Raw genomic sequence first — 13,992 nt, forward strand, 5'->3', positions numbered from 1 at the left:
TCTTCAGTTCACAGTGAATCACCATTTTTTTTTTTAATTCTGAGACTGTCTTTATCCAAAAGGCAAAAATAAATGAATGTGCTAGGTGGTCCCTGGGTAAGTGCAATTTGAAGAGAAGGCTAGCCTGGTCTGCATGACCTGTCTTCATAGTTTCAGCATCCAAAATTCTACCATTAAAGGTTTATGGCTTCGCCTAAGGACACTGAACATGTACAACTGGTATTCATGGACATACAACTGGTATTATTCATGGACAGGTGCTGAGTATCAGAAATCAGAGTAAAGTTGGGACTTGTGGAAGGCACCCAGCAAGATGGGGCAGCAGCTCTTCAGAAAAAGGCCCACTACCCCCACTGTGTGCGCACGAGACTCCATGGAGACCGAGAGTGGCACCTCCTCCTTGCACACCCCACTCTACACATCTCAGACTGGCTCTTGGTTCTGAGTATTCCCAGACCTGGCATTTCCTGGTGGCTGTGCCGTTCATGGCTTTAGGCCACTCTGGATTCAGTTTTCACTTCACCTGCCAACTAGATGATCACTCCAAGCTCAGTCTGGATCTTCTTGCTCTGTATTACCTTGGCCAACTGGCCTTAAGGCCATTACAGCCTTATGAAATGGACTGGCACATAATAAACAATTACCAGGCAGTGGTGTAAGGGCTAAAGCAGAAGCAAGGCCAAGTGCCACTGGCACATCTAACACTGCCTGGAAAAGGCTGCACTGAGATGACACCTGAGCTTAATCCTAGAGAGTTAAAAGGATTTTTCCAGGGTCATTCCAGACAGAATGACCCAGCTGTGCAAAGAGATAGAGGTAGAAACCAGTGGGCTCATGGACATGGTGAGAAGTCCAATGTGGTTGGAGAGAGGATTTTTTTTTTTTTTTTTTTTTTTTGGAAAGGGAAGAGTGACAGGCTGAAGATAAAATTTGATGAAATCAGACATTTATTCCCACAGGTAACAGGGAAACAAAAGAAGTTAAATGAGGTGATACTGTTTTCAGATCAGAGTTTTTAAAAGGGAACAAAGCTGGGGCCAGCACTGTAGCGTAGGTTGAACCTCTGCCTGCAGTGCGAGGATCCATATGGGTGCCACTTTGTGTCCCAGCTACTCCTCTTCTGATCCAGCTCCCTGCTAATGGCCTAGGAAAGCAGTGGAAGATGGCCCAAGTGCTTGGGCCCCCAGCACTCATATGGGAGACCCAGAGGAAGCTCTTGGATCCTGGCTTAGGATCAGCCCAGTTCCTGCAGTTGCTGCCATTTGGGGATGGCAGATGGAAGACCTCTCTCCATATCTCTCCTTCTCTCTGTCTATAACTCTGACTCTCAAATAAATAAATACATCTTTTTAAACAAATTAAAGGGGGAAAAGGCTACCAATTTTAAGAGAAAGGAGTACAGGAGCTGGCAATGTGGTACAGCGAGTTAAAACCCCAGCCTGCTGCACCAGCATCCCATATTGGAGCTGGTCTGAGTCCTGGCTGCTCCACTTCCGATCCAGCTCTCTGCTATGGCCTGGGAAAGCAGTGGAAGATGGCCTAAGTCCTTGGGCCCCTGCACCCAGGTGGGAGACCCGGAAGAAGCTCCAGGCTCCTGGCTTCAGATCAGCGCAGCTCTGGCTGTTGCAGCAATCTAGGGAGTGAACCAGCGGATGGAAGACACCTTTCTCTGTCTCTCTGTCTCTCTGTCTCTCTGTCTCTGTCTCTCTCTCTCTCTCTCTCTCTTTCTCTCTCTCTCTCTCCCCCCTCTTTCAAATAAATAAAAATAAAAATCTTTAAAAGAGTGAGACAGAGAAAGGAGTACAATCCCTGATCCCTGGCAGATAGAGCAATGTGAACATGATCTGTCAAATGTCTTATTTTAAGACAATGATGTGATGTTGTCCTCCTGGGAATATTTTTGGTTGTTGAACCTGGCAGGTGCAGAGGGTACTCCTGACATGTAGTTGGTAGAGGCCAGGGACACTGCTGAACATCCCACAAAGCACAGAATATCCTCCACAACAAATAACTATCTGACCAAAAAGTCAATAGCACTGAGGCTAAGAAACTGTTTTAAAGGAAGATGAGCTGGCCAGAAGACACACATGACAGCCCCAACAATGGTGTCACCATAGAGATATAAGGGAGATCACGGAGAGTAAAGGACTTTTCAAATTTTTGTTCTGCCACTATACATATGTCAGGTAGTGTTCATATGCCTATGTAACTTAGAATTCTGAAATCTTTTTCTCTCATTCTAGTGAGTGAGAGAGATGGTATCACTGAAATAACCTTGAACTTGACCAAGTGAGTTTTAAAATAGAATGATATGAAAGTGTTAATACTTGATCAGTTTCTTGGGATCACAGTTGAGCAAAACATGCAGCTAGACAACACTGAAGTACAGAATCACCCCCTCATGCACTGCTCCAAGGGAGAAGGACCAGTAGCACCTCCCTTCTTCTAATAGAACAGTGACCTTTCAATCCAGGCATAAAAAGATGGAAAATCAACCACATCCTGGAAAACCAGGAGGAGTTTCTCCACTGTCTTCCAGACCAGAAAACTTTCCACAAGGAACCAATCCAATGTAACATCACTTTATAATTCAAGTCCAACTCTCTGGCCAAGTTAGAGAATCCACTCTTTAAGATATAAAATGTAAAATGCTAAAGACATATTTAACACTCATTGTGTGTCAAAAGCTGTGATAGCAAAATACATTTGTCCCAGACTGAAAAGGAAAATAAAACTCATTTTTCAGATAATGTCTTTTTTTGCTGCTTTCATTCCATTTCAGTCCCTGGGTCTTCAGGGTTCAGCTTTGTCTCATTAATGCTGCCTCCACCACCACTGTTAAGCAATTGAAAGCAGTTATTCGGAAGCCGAGTACAAGCACCAAACACAGTAGCCAAGTTGAACTTCACAAATTGGAGAAGCTGCTCTCTTGTTGGTTTTCAATTGAAGAAATGGGATTTCATTACAGAGACAATGCCTATGGAAGTGCTTGGGCCGGAAACAGCACTCCCAGCACCGTGTCTCATAGATTCAAACTATATGGTCGAGAAGGTACAGAGGACTTTGCAAAATATACAAGCATTGAAGAGGACTTTGCAGAGAATTTTGTGTGCATAACCTATTTCTGGAGGGATGCAATGAAAAATAGTGGTAGTGGTGGCCTTGGGAGAGAATGAATTGGATGTCAAAGAGATAGAGGAAGGAAGGGAACTCACAGTTCACAGGACATCTCCTGGTCCCCTTGGAGCTCTGAACACATACACATGTTACATATTCATAAAGTAAATTTTAAGAACAAATGCATGATATGAAATTCACAAAAAAATGAAGAGCTTGTAAAAACCTCAAGTTGTTAGTGAACTTAAAGTTTCCATCCTCTGATTTAATCTCCCCTAGTCAGTATAGTCACAGGAGTTTTGGAAGAAAAAGCTTTCAGATCTATTCTGGAAGCTCTAAATTCACTTTTGAACTCTCCATTTACAACTACCAGAGGTTTCTCCATTTGTAGGTCTCACCCATGAGCACATTAGAGACTACATACACCAGGGACTCTATTGTTAAGCCACCACCTGCAACACCAGCATCCCATATCAGAGCACCAGTTCTGGTCTCAGCTGCTCCTCTTCCAATCCAGCTCCTGCTAATGTGCCTGGAAAGGCAGCAGATGATGGCCCAAGTGCACGGGACCCTGGCACCCATGTGGGAGACCCAGATGGAGTTCCAGGCTCCAGACTTCAACCTGGCCCAGCCCTGACCATTGCAGCCATGTAAGGAGTGAACCCATAGATGGAAGACTGCTATCTCTCCCTCTCCCTGTCACTCTGCCTTTCAAATAAATAAAATAAATCTTTTTCAAATATTACTACATAGACCAAACCCAAATTCTCTCCTCTCCCTCATTCTTTCCTCTTCCCTCCAAGCCTGATCTCCTCCAATATTTTCAATTGTTATTAAAAATAACTACTTATTAAGCTTCCCAATCTAAAAATCCTTAGCACTACCTTTAGGATTCCTATCCTCTCCTCACCCATATCATAGTCATCAAACAGGAGCATTGTTAGTTCCATCTCTATGATATTAGCATAAAATGGGTGTTCTCTGCTCTACTACACCTAACTCAATGGCTCAGCATCTTATAAACTGCATTCCTCTCCTGGAATGTGAACTCTCTGAATGGTTTTCCTTCTGTGCACTCACATTTCCCTAGCCCCCAGGCCCAGTCATCTTTCTCAAAAACACTTATCTAATCATGCTTCAGAACCTTGAATAGCTCTCGATTGCCTACAAAATTTAACCTACAGGGCCTACTTTGACAGGTGACCATTTATAATGTGGCTGGAAGACACATTGTATCTCTACTACATAAACTGTACCCTGAAACCCTGGTGTAACAAGCCTTGCTCATGGATGCCTCTTGCATTCTTCCACAACTTTGTGCTTCCTCTTTCCTCGGCTGGCAAGACCTTCCCTCTTCACCCTGCTAAGACTCCCACTAAGTTTCTATCTTCTCTAAAAACGTTCTCAGGACTGCTGCTTCCTCTGCGCTCATCCAACACTTTGTACACACCTCGATTACAGCCCACACCACATTCCTTCCTAATTATTTATATTTCTATCTCCCTTGCCAGAATCTGAGCTGCTTTAAAAAAAAATAGCTACTATATTTTATTCATCTTTCAATCCACTGCACCTCCCTGCTAGCATTGCACATAAATGTTTGCTGAATGAATTTACTGAAAGTACTTTGGAAAAAATGTAACACATTATCCCCAAATTTTATAGACCTCTGTGGCTAAAATCTCATTTCTTTGCCCCCCCCCCCGCCCCCCTGCATACCTATTGGCACGCTATCCCAGGTCTCAGGAGGGCCAGTTATTCAAAGGGAGCTAACAAAATGCCTGCTATTTGTAAACAGGGCCATTTGTAAACCCTCTGGGCTCGATTTTGAGATTGCCTTTCTAATTCGCACAACCCTACTCTGAGCACTCACTCCACTTGAAGAAACATTTCTTTCCCAAATGTCTTGAGCCATATAAGTAACCTTTGTGTACCCTGAAAACACTTCAGATAAGCTGAAAGCAGCAAAAACAATGTAGCAACCCTGCAGAGACCGACCTGACCAGTGAGCCTTATGCAGCCTAGGAGGAAAAGAGGGACTTCAGAGACCCAGCTCTAATCCCTGCCCACTGCTGCCACCATCAGCTACTTAACTGCTTGAACCTTGAAGGGCTTTCTACTCCCCAGTGAAGACCCTGGCAGCCCATTAATCACAAGCCTATTCAAGTAAAGCAGCATCATAAGCAAAGTGATAACCTGAGTGGCCGAAGAACAACGAGCAACAAATCAGGGTACGATTAGGATGAGGTGCACGATTGAATGGAGCCCAAGGGGGCAGAAAAACCATGACAGCTCCAGCCTCAGGGTCTGCACTTTCTCTGTTCCCTTAGCTTAGAGTTTTCCACCTGGAGACATTCACATCACTTCCCAAGAGGCTGATCTGACAACCCAACCCAAAACGCAGTGCCCAGGACCACCCTCCCCTCACCGCCCCCTGCTCTATTAGGCTGCACTCTACTTGTTAGCACTTAGTGTTGGCACTTAGACTTGACTCCATATTACCCATTTTTCTGTATGCTCCCACTGTCACCCCCATTTATCCAGTAGGGCAGGAACACTGGCTTGTTCCCAGGCCATGTAAGCACATAGTAGGCTCCCAATACATGTTACATTTTAAAATAAACAGCATACAAAAGCATTTCACATCCATAGACTGTGAAACCCCATGTATGATGAGACCAAATGGGGACTCACACACAGGACTCACAGTTTTCCCCCGTTCCCCACTCATGGTAGAGCAAAAGAACATCTCCATTCTGCTTCTCTGCTCACCTTAGCCCTCCCAGCACCCAGGAGAGAATGTATAAAAGCCCCAAAGGAGGACAAAAGGCCCAAGAAGAATCACCAAGTTCTTACATACCTGGAGGTGTTAGGTAAGATTGGAAGAATGTTCCAGAAACTAAGATGGCAGGGAGAGTACACACAGAGTTCTGAGTTTGGATATAATGAAAACAGATGAACATAGGGGAATTAAGTTTGAGTTGCTGGGGTGTGTGTGCATGAACCTCCTGAACATGACGGCCACACTGTGTCCTGGCTATGTATCTAAGTTCACATTACCCCTCTCTGCCTTCCTTCCTTGTCAGGAATGGAGGTCAGGCCACGTAGCGGGTTCATGTGGGGACAGAATCACAGAGATGAGCCAGAGCCACAGCGTTGGCGGCCCCATGCGCATCTCCTGCTGTAAGCACATACAGAGACTAACCAGCTAGTATGACCAAACCAGGGCAGAAGTCAAAGAGGACCCAAGTCAAGTCAAGTGAGCACTGACCACTCTGCAGAGCAGCCGTTTCAGTCCCAGCCTGGGCTTTGGGGATAGGTACTCACGGTTCCGGGGTGTAGAGGGGGTCCGAGCCATGCCGGACATACTGAGTACAGTGGAACACTCTGTAGGCCAGTCCTGCGAGAAAGTCGCGAGGGCTCAGGTATCCGGCCACCGGCCTCACAGTGAAGCCAGACCTTTCTAAAGAGCCAACAGAAAAAGGCAGTTAAATGACAACTCCACAGCACCTTAGGGTCCTAGAAGGAAATCCTGTTATTAATAAGGATATACCAGAAACAAAATTAGTCAAGGTAACAACCGAATGACATATGTACTTTCAACAGCTATTCAAGTCTGGGATTCTGTTGACAAAAATGCACTCATAAATGATAGTTTCTAAGGGAACAGACACTCATTAAAACAGAAAGAAAAGTGAAAATAATATTAAAGGATTTAAATTTGGGAGTTAAATTAGAATAAGAAATCTCAAATACACAAAAGAAAAGTATATTCTAAGGTGATGCTTACCACAGGTTATCTGGCATCTTTCTGAAACATACACCTAGGGATCTTCTGCATGGGTACCACACAGCAAACACCCCATCCATTGGCATCTTGAAGTCAGTTTACCCTACAGAATTCTGCTAGCAGTACCACCCAATTCCTCATTCTTTGTTGTTGTTTACTCTGGTGTTACATTAACTGTTGTAATTTGAAGAGGTCCACTAAAGCACTATATGCTCTGTTGGTTTATGCTTGGAGGTAATAAAATCTATGTAATTGCCCTATACCACGTAGTCAGTTAGGCTGTGGGTAATCAGTGTCTTTAGTTTAAGGGCTACCTAAAGCTTCCTTCTCATGAAGACCCAGAAAAATCTACAATGGGAGGGCCATTCAATTTTTTTTTTTTTTTTGACAGGCAGAGTGGACAGTGAGAGAGAGAGAGAGAGAGAAAGGGCTTCCTTTTGCCGTTGGTTCACCCTCCAATGGCCACCGCGGCCGGCGCGCTGCGGCCGGCGCACCACGCTGATCTGATGGCAGGAGCCAGGTGCTTATCCTGGTCTTCCATGGGGTGCAGGGCCCAAGGACTTGGGCCATCCTCCACTGCACTCCCTGGCCACAGCAGAGAGCTGGCCTGGAAGAGGGGCAACCAGACAGAATCTGGCACCCCGACCAGGACTAGAACCCGGGGTGCCGGTGCCGCAAGGCGGAGGATTAGCCTGTTGAGCCACGGCACCGGCCCATTCATTTTATTTTTAAGGACACATTTTATAAAACTGTTAAATGTTTTGATGTGCCTGCCCTATATTCTGTCCCCTTCTCTCATTGGCATTTCTATTTTTTTAAATAAAAATGTGGAAGCTGGCACTGTGCCATAGTGGGTTAAGCCACCACCAGAGATGCTGGCATCCCACATAGACATCAGTTTGCATCCTGGCAGCTCCACTTCTGATCCAGCTCCCTGCTAATGCACTTGGGAAAACAGTGGAAGATGGCCCAAGTGCTTGGGCCTCTATACTCATATGGGAGACCCAGAAGAAGTTCCTGGCTCCTGGCTTCAACCTGGCCCAGGCCCAGCGAATGCGTCCATTTGGGGAATTAACCAGCAAATGAAAGATCTTGATCTCTCTCTCTCCCTCTGTCTCTGTGACTCTGGTTTTAAAATAAATAAAAAATAAATCTTTAAAATATATATGAAAATTGTATATATCTGAGGTATGCACTATGATGTTTTGATACACATATTGTGAAGTACTTACTTCAGCCAAGCTAATACTCCTGTCTACAGCTATCTTTGTGTATGTATTTGTGTGTGTGTCTATGTGTGATAAAAGCACATGAAACCTACTTTTAGCAAATATCCCTTATACAATAGAGTATTATAAATTGTGGTCCTCATGCTGCCCACTACATTTCCAGACTTACTCATCCTAACTTTGTGCCCTTTTCCCCTTCTCCCCATTTCCCCACCTTCCTGCCCCTTGTAACCACCTTTCTACCCTCTGCTTCTATGTACTTAACTTATTTGGACTTCACATAGGTGAGATCATGCAGTGTTTTTCTTTCTGTGTCTGGTGTATTTCCAGGAGGGCTGTTCTTATCCCACATACTAGCACTGTAAAGGCTCCCATTCTGAAAAGTTTAGCTTAGAAGGAGCATGCCTCAGAACAGCTGAGATGGTTTTAAAAGGCAAGAAAACACTGCAGGCAGCAGCCCCAGCCCTCCGCAGGCCTGGCCGACTTGCACCTCCACACTGAACCTGTCCCCTGCGGTGCGAGCCTGAAACAGAACCCCCATCTGCAGCAAGAGCTCCTTGGCGAAGGGGAACAAGACAATGGCCTTGTGAAAAGCAAGGGGGTTTTAACCCCCAAGGGTGAAGGGATGTCGCCTCCCAGTGAGCCAGCATCCCCTAGTCAGGTTGTGAGGCCAAGAGGAAAGGTTCCATCCAAGGAGACCCCCAAGAAGAAGAAGAAAAAATTCTCCTTGAAGAACCTTTCACACTGAGCAGTCTGTCCTTTAAGAGAAATCAGGAGGCGGGGAGGGGATACCTCTGCCTCCTCCCCACTCCCCCAGAGGAAGCACAAGAAGCAGGGAGAGATCAGCACCTGCAGTGACAAGAAGGGAAGGCCCTGTGCCACCCCGGAGACCCAGGAGCCCCAAGCCAAGGGGGCAGAGGCTAGTGCTGCCCGCAAGGGCAGAGACAGGAGAGCAGAGGCAGGGCCCTGGGCAACAGAGCCGCCCCTCCCTCGGGCCAGAGAGTGGCCCAGCACTGGCTAGAGATGATGGGATTGAGTAGCTGGGTGGGAGCCAGTGGGTGATCTCTTAAGCTACAGCAAACTGTACTGTTGGCTGTCACTGTGGCATAGTAGGCTAAGCCTCCACCTGCAGCGCCTGCATCCAACATGGGCACCGGTTCATGAACCTACTTGCTGCTCTTTCAATACAGCACTTTCCTTACGGTCTGGGAAAGCAGTGGAGGTTGGCCCAAGTGCTTGGGCCCCTGTACCCACATGAGAGAACAGGAAGAAGCTCCTGGCTCCTGGCTTTGACAGGACAGGCCATTGCACCACTTGTGGAGTGAACCAGCAAATGGAAGACCTCTCTCTCTCTCTCTCTGTCTTTCCCTCTATCTGAAGTCTACCTCTTAAATAAATAAATAAAATAAGAAAACTGTGCCGCCTTGTGGGGTCACTGCCTGGACCCTGTGCCCAGAAAGGAGGGGCTATTGCCCCTCCCTTCCGTGGATGAGTCCAGTTGAAGATGGTCCCTTGCACTTCCCCAGGTTAGGTCAGTGATGTGAAAGGCTCCTGGCCCTGCCCCCTTCCTTGACCTCACCTCCTTTGCAGAAGGCAATTGCTGGTTTTCTCCCTCAATTCTTTTCCAACTAAGTTTTTGTCTACTCTCCAAATTCCTGAGCCAGAGATGGGGTGCCTATGATGTAAGCAGGCAGAAAGGATAGAATTGATGAGGTTTGTGAGCTGGAAGACCACACCTTCACCATGCCCCGTGAGACCTCATCCCCCTCTCTGGCCACACCTGTGCGCCCAGCGGCCAGTCAGGCTCATTAACCACTCCTGTTTGGAAGTGGATTTAAGGCCTGAAATATGGAGGGCCCAGCCTTTGTGCCCTTTTCTCTTTGCCCTTCTTCCTCGCTGCCCTGCACCTCCAGGGTGGGGTGCACGGCCTTCGGACCACCCAGCCTGCATGCTCCTCCACGTGGCTGGCTCCTGGCACTCGGTCTGAATCCCGATTTCCCTTTTGTACAGCCCTCACTCTCCTATGCATTTATCTTACTGAATAAGCTTAAAACTTACCTCGCTGCCTCGTTTATTTATGCCAGTATTCAGAATTCTTTGAATACGAGGCGAGAGCCCACACAGCTTATTAATATTTCTAATTTATTAATAAGCACCCAGTGACATAATTGGCATCCCAGATAGGACCTTTAATAACAGATGGGGCCTTTAATGGATATGTTACCAATATTACTGATACTCCCAAACCCCGAGCGTCCTGCCTTCTCCCTGTTGAGTTTTTAGTCCCCTATGCTGTGCCTTGTGGCACAGGGGCTGGGGAGGACCTTGCCCCAGTCTGGGTTTGTATAAATGTCTTACTCAAGTTCAAAACTCAGGCTTGTTGTCAGAGACCCCCTCATTCCCTGAATTCTGGCAAAGGCCTAGATTTCAGAGTCTACCACATGGCCTGAATTCTGCTGCAGGCGTGCTTGGCCAATCGCAAAGGTGAGCAGTTCAAGGTCATTCGACAGGGCGCTGAAGCAGCTAAGGAAATGCTGTGGGCTCCGGTAAACAGCAAGTGGGACGGTCACCCCAGTTCATCATTAGTCCCCCTCAAGGTTCCTCCACATTGTGATCGTCCTCTTAATCCCAGCTTCCAAGCAAACACATCTTTACTGTGAAGGTCAAAATTCCCCATTGTTCCCTGTTCTACTATGTCTAAACTCTTTCATCGTGAAATCCTGTTTTCAGAAAACTGCACTTTTTTTTTTATAATTAATCGATCACATTATGTTGATAACAAATACTTGGAGTAACCAGACACCTGGGCTTCTGCTTCTGCCTCCATCTTTGGCAGGAGACAGTGTCCTCTGGTTTCCCCACATTAAAATCTCTAGCCGGAGTCTGCTTCCTTAACTACGGGATGCTGTTCCTTGTTCCTCCTTCAGGTTAACCTGACACCCTGTGGCACTTGTCAATCAACTGTGTCTGTCTGTGGGGTAGTAAGAGGTCTGTAGTGTGAAAGAAATTATTGTCTTTTCCTCCCACTGTTGCAAATGACTTGCAATGGCCAAACTCCAGATTTGTACTTTTTTTTCTAATTGCTAAAACCATTCTCTTCCACCTGGCTTTACAGTAACCTTTGGAAAAGGAATAAATGTTGTCCCTTAAGAAAATAAATAAATAAAAGCCTTTGCTTTGGATGGCTCCCCACTGAATAGTAAAAACAAAAACATAGTTTCTAGTTTTTCTTGTTACAGTTAAGCCACTCTATCCCACAGGTGGAACATGAGTGTCAGCTGATAGACTTTTCTTTTAGTTTAACAGGTATGTATTTTATGTAAATTAGAAAAAATACAAAACTATTATTTCAAGAACTTTGAATTTGTAGATACCACTTTTTATATTTTCTTTTTAATAAATTGAGTATTTTTAAAGTGAGTCCATTGAAAGAAATAAGGACACAAAGACACTTCCACTGGGTTTCCATGTGCTAATGAGTGATGCCAACCAGGCTCCACCCCCAAGGCCATGGAAAACAACAAAAATAATAATAGTTAAGATGCTGCTAGGTTTAACATGTGTCAGGCACACTAGGGCTTTAAGGTCTATCAATTCATTTCCCCTCCCAATCACCTCATGAAATGGATGACATCCAAGGAGTGAACCAGCAATGAAGGAACATCTGTCTGTCTCTGCCTTTCAAATAAACTGATTTTTTTTTCTTTTTCTTTTTCTTTTTTGACAGGCACAGTGGATAGTGAGAGAGAGAGACAGAGAGAAAGGTCTTCCTTTTTGCCGTTGGGTCACCCTCCAATGACTGCTGCGGCCGGCGCACCGCACTGATCCGAAGCCAGGAGCCTGGAGCTTCTCCTGGTCTCCCATGCAGGTGCAGGGCCCAAGGACTTGGGCCATCCTCCACTGCCTTCCCAGGCCATAGCAGAGAGCTGGCCTGGAAGAGGGGCAACCGGGATAGAATCCGGCGCCCCAACCGGGACTAGAACCCGGTGTGCCAGCGCCGCAAGGCGGAGGATTAGCCTGTTAAGCCATGGCGCCGGCCTTAAATAAACTGAAATTTTAAAAATAATTTTTAAAAGAATGCAGGAGTCCCAGTCAGAGAAGGAGATACAACAATGAAGCAAGAAGTTGTGGATGCAAGGGAGACACCTGCAGCTGGGAGATGCAGGGGATCCTGCAAGCTGGAAGCAGCAAGGGAACAGCAGCTCCACAAGGAACAAGTCCTGCCCACCCCAGATCTTAGACTCTGAGCTCCAGAACTGTAGGACAGTAACTTGTGTTAAGTCACAAAATTAGCGGTGATTGGTTAGAACGGAAATAAGACACCAATACAAAGAGTGCTTAAGTATGGGAGGAGGAGGCGTCGGTGGTATGAATTCAGAGGGGCCCTTAGGGGCCAGCCTGGGGAGACAAAGTTTCACCGAACAACATGGGCACCCAGGTCACAAAGTGAGTTCCAGGAATGGAAGGAGGGAACGTGGCTTCTGCTTTTCAAACTGTTGTCCTTGGAAGGGGAGAGAAGACAGGAGAAGAGAGCCCACGGACCCAAGCACAAGGAAGAGCAGAGAGAACAGGACCACGTGACACTTTGCCTCCACCCGACCCCTCACAAGAGCCCTCAGTGTTCCCAGCTATTGTTCCAGGAAGGCCAGAGAGTGACACACAGAGACTGAAATTAGCATCCTCTATGAACCACTCTGTGCACTACGGTAACGTCAGCAATGAATACAGTTCCTGGCACACAGTGTAGACTTAAACAGATTGACTGATTGATAGATTTGCCCCCAGAGGAAAGACTCCAACATTCAACATTATCTGTGATATTTCTTCATCCAATAAATAACTGTTAACAACAAAAACATATAAAGCACCTCGGAGGCCACTGCATCCTCTGTAACCCAACAGAGGAGTTTCTGGATCAGGCAAAGCTCAAAGCTGAACTTGCAAATGTCCTCTGGGGCTCTCCATTTATAACAGCCAGCCAGAGGGTCAGCAAGCCTGGGACTGGGTCAACTCCGGAACCCATCTCTGCTGCCCCAAAGTCCGGCTCTGCTTCCTGCAAGTGCCCACAGGTAACTACTGGTTCAATGCTCTTCTTTTTAATTCACTCTTTTTCCATTTTGGGAAAACGGGCCATGGCCGCAATGTATGTCCTTGGAAGGCAAATGAGGTACCAGCTGGGAAGGGGCGGCTGGCGTGAAGCCTTACCTTTCAGAAACGTAGAGACGTCTTCAAGCTGAGGCACGTTGTCCTCCCGGTAGCCACAGTATTTACTCAGCAGAGGGAAGTTTTTCAAATACTCCCGGCAAGCATGAGTGGGGTAGAGTTTGGAGAGCTCTCGGAAGACAATGCCCCAAGTTCTGGTTTCTTCTTCAGTGTACTCCACCCTGGGAATGGGCTGACCACTAGGAGAGAAGAAACTCAAATGAATCCAGCTGGGGGTCATTGAGTTCATTGTGTTCTGTCCCTAACACCTATGGCAAGTCAGATTCTCATAAAGCAGAACACCTGAGTATCTAAAAAGATCCTGCTGGGGCCAGCGCTGTGGTATAGCAGGTAAAGCCACTGCCTGCAGTGCTGGCAACCCATATGGGCACCAGCTGAAGTCGCAGCTGCTCCACTTCTGATCCAGCTCTTGGGCCCCTGCACCCACGTGGGAGACCTGGAAGAAGCTCTTGGCTTCGTATCTGTGTAGCTCCAGCCATTGCAGCCAATTGGGGAGTAAACCAGCAGATGGAAGATATCTCTCTCTCTCTCTCTCTCTGGCTCTCCTCTCTCTGTGTGTAACTCTTTCAAAAAATAAATAAATCTTTAAAAAAATAAAGACCCTGTTCCACATGATTTGTTTTTATTTGACAG

The 13,992-nt window shown here is 46.4% G+C and overlaps 1 protein-coding gene across 4 annotated transcripts in view; it reads right to left on the reverse strand.

Annotated features, from left to right (window-relative positions):
• Positions 1 to 13,992, reverse strand: part of TPH2 (tryptophan hydroxylase 2) — a 120,966-nt gene that overhangs the window by 59,376 nt on the left and 47,598 nt on the right. For all 4 annotated transcript variants that reach the window (XM_062203216.1, XM_062203213.1, XM_062203214.1 and 1 more), the window contains 2 exons: positions 13,342 to 13,538; positions 6,445 to 6,580 (listed from right to left, as the gene is read on the reverse strand). In XM_062203216.1, coding sequence (XP_062059200.1) covers positions 6,445 to 6,580; positions 13,342 to 13,538 — 333 coding nt within the window. The remainder of the gene's footprint in view (positions 1 to 6,444; positions 6,581 to 13,341; positions 13,539 to 13,992) is intronic.

The sequence above is a fragment of the Lepus europaeus genome, chromosome 10 (genome assembly GCF_033115175.1).
Source record: "Lepus europaeus isolate LE1 chromosome 10, mLepTim1.pri, whole genome shotgun sequence".
NCBI lineage: Eukaryota > Metazoa > Chordata > Mammalia > Lagomorpha > Leporidae > Lepus > Lepus europaeus.